The sequence below is a fragment of the Mus pahari genome, chromosome 8 (assembly GCF_900095145.1).
Source record: "Mus pahari chromosome 8, PAHARI_EIJ_v1.1, whole genome shotgun sequence".
Lineage (NCBI taxonomy): Eukaryota > Metazoa > Chordata > Mammalia > Rodentia > Muridae > Mus > Mus pahari.
This window is the reverse complement of record NC_034597.1, coordinates 40,796,597-40,803,189: the sequence shown is the minus strand read 5'-3', so window position 1 is coordinate 40,803,189 and position 6,593 is coordinate 40,796,597. Positions and strand designations below refer to the sequence as shown.

General features: G+C 34.1%; 1 protein-coding gene across 1 annotated transcript; it reads left to right on the top strand.

The window, feature by feature from the left end:
• Positions 1–4,218: 4,218 nt before the first annotated feature.
• LOC110325805 (olfactory receptor 4K15-like) lies at positions 4,219–5,193 on the top strand. Its single transcript, XM_021203920.1, has one exon. It carries the CDS (start codon positions 4,228–4,230, stop codon positions 5,191–5,193), a length of 966 nt encoding a protein of 321 aa, XP_021059579.1. The 5' UTR covers positions 4,219–4,227.
• Positions 5,194–6,593: the final 1,400 nt, after the last annotated feature.

The following is a 6,593-nucleotide window of genomic DNA, read 5'->3' as shown; positions in this document are numbered from 1 at the left end:
GGGAAATTATCCTAAAATTCTTATGGTACTAACCAAGGGCTTTTGATAGCCAAAATGATCCCAAGCATAAAGTACTATGCTAGAGGGAATACCATTCTAGAACCAAGTTATATTAGAAGGCCATAATAATAAAGTCAATAAAGTATTGGCGCAACACAATCGAGATTAATGAAACAAAATTGAAGACCCAAACATAAATTTGTTTAACTACAATCATCTAATATTTGTTCATGATGCCCACATTATAAGCTGGGTAAAAGATATCATCTTCTACAAATGATACTGGGAAACGTGCATATCTGCATGAAGAAGAGGGAAATGAGATTGAGATTTATCATCATGCCCCAAAACCTAAGTTCAAATGAATCAAAAACATGAATATGACACCAGAAACAATGAAACTGGTTGTAATAATCAGGATTTTGTTCTTCCAACCTTCCTTTCTTTCTTTGATTCTTTCTTTTTTCATCTATCACTTATCTATCTATCTATCTATCTATCTATCTATCTATCTATCTATCTATCTATCTATCTAGTATCTATCATATATATGTATGTATGTATATATAGATATACATATATATATTCATCTATCTACCTACGCACTTATCCATCAGTCTGAATGCCTGGGTATCTGATGTGTTAAAGGTAAACACTGAAGTTATAAGTATCCTGCCTTTATCACCTATTCATTGTCTCCTGTATAAAACTGTTGTTCTTCTCTGGTGCTTATAAAACTAAGGAGAGGAGTGATGTTGTCTAGATCTATAGAGAAGTCACAAGAGATAATCTTATGACATATGAATAAAAGTATACACTTACAGATTTACTGTAGACCAAGAAACATTACCTGAAATCTGTATCATAATGTAATATCATAGTTTTAAATTTCTGGGGGATTCTTAAGGTTATTTGTGTCTCTATAAGTAATGATTTTGAACAGAAGAAACAAATATCTAAAGTTATACTAACTTTCTTGCTATTCTATCACAGAATATTTATTTTTAGACTTCTTTATAATTATCTTTTCCACTAATTCAGATTCTTGATTATCCAAGTTCTCCCCCAGCTCCTTAGCACTCCACACACAGGTATATTTCATCTACTTGAAAGTAATCCCTTCTAGTTATAGACACTAACAAAATTTCTTGTTTTTTTTTAAAGTTTATATTACCTCTATTGTAATATATAATAACTAAATTATTTCCCATTGTTAATGAATACAGCAGACTATAATATAACTACAAATTCCATTTAGTGTTAGGCAAACAAAATATTCTTGTTTTTATATGTCTTCAAAAATGATGTATAAATATGTGTCAAGTAACATGATATGATGCACCTGATAGGTATTTAGCTGTAAACTAAAGGGACAGAAATGTTTAAACGTTGGGGAAAAAATGCATCTATGAAAGAGAAGGAATCATGGGTCTTATAAACTACATATTCTGCTTCACTTCATTTATCAGTCCTAATAGCTGAATAAAAAGTATTAGAGACAGTTATATATTAAAATTTCAAATATTAAGGACCTGACAATCACTGTTCCCATCCACATCTGGAGAGATGGATTTTTATTTAAATATTGTAAGTACTAAAAATCATTTTTTGTATAAGTACATCTAACTGGAAACTCATTTTAGTATGAGTTATGACAGAAAAAGTGACATTATTAAATAATTATTAAGAGAATACATCTAATTAATATAGCACACAGCATCTTATGAGTAATAAATTCTAGGAAATCCTGCAGTTCTCATCTAAATAATCAACTGAGAAGCATTTTGATGGTTTATATTTTTAATTCTTTTCTTTTTATAAGAATTTAATATGTGAGGCATTTTCACTGTTTTTAGGATAATTTAATAACTATTTAATATGTAAGGATGATGATCTTTAACAGGTTAAAAACACTCAGGGAGTATCCCACAGATGTCCAATGACAAAGTTATGATTCTGACACATCATTGTCCACTTTCATCTGTACAGTGTTAATTTAATGCAGATGAAGTATAAACACTTTTCATCCAATATATAATGTGAAAGGCAAAGAAAATAATTGATTTATCAATGCCTCTGAATGATCAAAAGATAAACAATACAGGTCTATAATCTTTTTGGAAGCAGATATTAATCTAAGTGTTGTAGAACCGTGACAAGAAAGAGTTAGTGCTTTGTGTATTTAAAGTAGGGAGATTAGAAAGGGCTTATATGGAACATATAGTTAGAATGTATATTCCTACAGCCTTTATTTCAGACACTAAGAAATGTGGTTCTAAGCTGGGCAGTGGTGGCACATGCCTTTAATCCCAGCACTTGGGAGGCAGAGGCAGGTGGATTTCTGAGTTCGAGGCCAGCCTGGTCTACAAAGTGAGTTCCAGGACAGCCAGGGCTATACAGAGAAACCCTGTCTCAAAACAAACAAACAAAGAAATGTTGTTCTAGATTTTTCCAAAGTTTTTCACTGTTTTCAAAAGTCCCAGAAGCTACTGACAAGGGAAGAAATCAACCTTAGAAGAGACCCTGATGAGTTATTAGAGGCCAGATTCTNCTTTGATCAAATAACACNATCAGGTTAATGTTCTATTTTAAATTCTCTCCTCAGAGACACTTCTGTCAGACTGCCCTAGGAAGCTGCTGCTGNTTCTTTCNATCTTACTGTTCTTTATGGGATATATATATAAAATTCCAGCAAAGTATTTCTACTTGTATTACTTACTTTCCTGCCTGTAAAGATCCTTTGTGACAGGAGTCTAAGAGATGTGAAATCTAAAAATTAAGATAAAGGTTAAAAGTTCAGAAAAAAATGTGGGACTTTCTCAAATCAAAGTTGTTCTAATATGTGTTTTTCACAGAATACTTTCTTCAAATCTTTATTCCTCTTAAATATTTCTGAATATCTTCATGCACTTATTTTAGTGGATTACACAATAAAAGTATAAAGTAGTTCTTTTCTGGGTTCTGACAAGTTGGAAATGTAAAATTCAAAAGTGTTCTTTGAATTTTGCTCTGAAAGATAATTAAGATTATTCAACATTTACTGCCCTATGTACAAACTACCCAGTGAAACTCAAGCAAAGATGAGGAAGTGAGGAGTCATGATCTTAGGAGTCATTGATGTTTACAGTTGCCAGAAATTATAAAAAGACACCTTTTAATTTATTTTATTAGATATTTTCTTCATTTACATTTCAAATGCTATCCCGAATGTCCCCTATACCCTTCCCCCACCCTGCTTCCCTGCCCACAGACTCCTACTTCTTGGCCCTGGCATTCCCCTGTATGGGGCATATAAAGTTTACAAGCCCAAGGGGCCTCTCTTCCCAATGATGGCTGACTAGGCCATCTTCTGCAAAAAGATGCCTTTTAAGACATGATTTAGAAATAAAGTGCTTGCAAATTGAGATAGTCTAATATTCCTTTGTAGATTGCTATCTATTTTTCTTATTTCCATATATGGCTGCAAGCTATAGAAAGAGAAATATGTTGAGATAAAATATGGCATAGTAACTGTGTAAAGACAAAAATCATTCTCACAGTATAAATTTCTAGAATACACAATTTCTCGTTCAAAGCTTGAATAATTATGAGGTTCTTCAATCTCTCTCTCTCTCTCTCTCTCTCTCTCTCTCTCTCTCTCTCTCTCTTTGCGTGTGTGTGTGTGTGTGAATTTTCTGTAATTATTAATACTACTGGCAGTGTTTGACAAGGGTTACCATCAAATATAAGGTTTTTATAATAAGGAAAAACTTCATAAAGAACTGAGTGGAAGGAATAAAACTTCTATGAAATTTTGTATCTTCTAAATTTCCCAAATTTACAGGCATCCAGAGCTGTTTTGCATTGTGAACAATAAATTTCATCAACACATAACACCTTTATCCAAGGGCAAAATAAGAAGTTTACACTTGAGTAAGTTTTCACAACTGAATAGAGTCACTGTGAGCATCAAACACAGCTACCAGGAGCCAGTGCACTTTCTGTACTTCTTTTCAAAGATGAGTACTAGCATTCTCTGATTAAGGCTTTATATAACTAAATACATATCACATTTTAAGGCATAAATTATGTACTCTGAATAACTCAAGAAACTCCATGTACAGAAATATAAAAAGTATAACTGTTGAAAGCTGAACAGTGATTGAAAAGGCAAGCTAAACTTATTTAATTGATTGATTTCTATTCTATTCCATTCAGATAACTGAAGGCAACTCTCTTCCAAAGTCAATGAATGAAACAAATTACTCTCGCGTGACAGAGTTTGTGCTGTTGGGTCTGTCTAGTTCAAAGGAGCTACAGCCTTTCCTGTTTCTCATATTTTCACTGCTGTACCTAGCAATACTGCTGGGCAACTTCCTCATCATCCTCACAGTGACTTCAGACTCANGACTTCATACCCCCATGTACTTTCTGCTTGCAAACCTATCTTTTATAGATATGTGTGTAGCCTCCTTTGCTACCCCAAAAATGCTTGCTGACTTTCTGGTTGAACGAAAAACTATATCTTTTGAAGCATGCTTGGCTCAGATTTTCTGTGTCCATCTATTTGGTGGTGGTGAGATGGTAATCCTTGTATCCATGGCCTATGATCGCTATGTTGCAATATGCAAGCCCCTCCACTATATGACAATTATGAGTCACCGTGTGTGTATCACTCTGGTCATCATCCCTTGGTTCCTGGGTTTCATCCATACAATGAGCCAGTTGGCATTCACTGTTAACTTGCCATTTTGTGGTCCTAACCAGGTGGACAGTTTTTTCTGTGATCTCCCACTGGTGACCAAGCTAGCTTGCACAGACACTTATNTTGTCAGCTTACTAATAGTTGCAAACAGTGGAGTTCTCACCCTGAGTACATTTGTTTTCTTGGTCATCTCCTACACTGTGGTTCTCATTACTGTTAGGAATCGCTCCTCTGCTAGCATGGCCAAGGCCCGATCCACCCTAACTGCTCACATCACTGTAGTTGTGCTTTTCTTTGGACCATGCATTTTCACCTATGCATGTCCCTTAAATGGCTATTCAGTTGACAAAGTCCTTGCTGTGTTCTATACCATATTCACACCTATTTTAAACCCACTTATCTACACTCTGAGAAACAAGGAGGTGAAAGCAGCTATGTCAAAGTTGAGGGGTCGCTATTTGAAACCTAGGCAGGTTTCTGAACTGATAAAAAATGCTTTTTTTCTGTAAAAAATAAAAAAATATAAAGTTACAGTATTGACAGCATTTTTGTCACCCCTCTAATATACTTCCCAAATGGAATTCCTTTTATTTGTAAAAGGAGTTATTTAATATGTGGAGCAATTTAAAAGTTACAACAATGTTAATAGGCTGAACACATTTCATGTCATTTACTCTTATTCCAGTTACTTTTGTTCTTTGCTGTTACATTTTTATTTTAAAAACTAAGATGGTTTTAAAATAAATGGTTTTCTTTCATTTGAATGTAACTATTGCATTTATTGAACTGTAAATACATTTTGCCTTGTAAGGTTTGAAAATAAAGTTTATATTCAATCTATCAAGTAAATTTATTCTTTGTAATGAAAGGAACGCATTTTATAAAAACAAGAGTTTAAAACAGAAGAAGATTGTTGCTTTTCTAGTTCTATGTTCATTATACATAAAACAGCTTTTTCAGAACACCATGTGCTGACTCAAACTTAATATATACTTACAGTATTTTGCTTTTAATGGTCACTGCATAAGGTTTAATATTTAGTACCAGGCTCTGTAATATTGGAGGTGTTTTTTTGTACTAAGGAATCTAATTAAATGGAGATCAATCACAATAAGTAAGAATATGCATAGACTTCTTGGGAAATCCAAAGAAACAATGAATAACATCAGTTCCTGGAGCAGATTCTTTTTTTTTTTTTCCTGTCTTTTTTTAATTAGATATTTTCTTCATTTACATTTCAAATGCTATCCCAAAAGTCCCCTATACCCTCTCCCCTGCCCTGTTTCCATGCCCACTCACTCGCACTTCTTGGCCCTGGCATTCCCCTGTATGGGTCATGTAGAGTTTGCTAGACCAAGGGGCCTCTCTTCCCAATGATGGCCGACTAGGCCATCTTCTGCTCCATATGCAGCTCTGGGGGTGCTGGTTAGTTCATATTGTTGTTCTACCTGTAGAGTTGCAGACCCTTTCAGCCCTGGAACAGATTCTTACATCTCCTAAGAAAGGCCATAATACTGCATGAGCGAACATGTCCTAAGATGTTATTGAAGCTTTATAAAAGGCAATGGTTCTTGTCATAGCTTATTAAGTGGCCAGGTTACTAGAACTACCCATTATTTAGAAACTCATAATTTCCATCAACAAATATAAGAAGTCATCATATGTATAATCCTACACCAATTTGGCTGAGGTAAGTTCAAGACACCATCAAGTCGTATGTACAAGTATTTCTGAACACACATACTATAATGTTACAAAAACAACCTTTTTCTCCATTTAGACTTTGGAGCCCATGGAAGGATTTCCATAGGTAGTTGTGAAAAAGTGAAATAATTTAATTTTCTCCCTCCAAAAGAAGTTTTGTGTTTCTGTGTATATGGTAATAAATGAGATATTAATATTTTGAAGC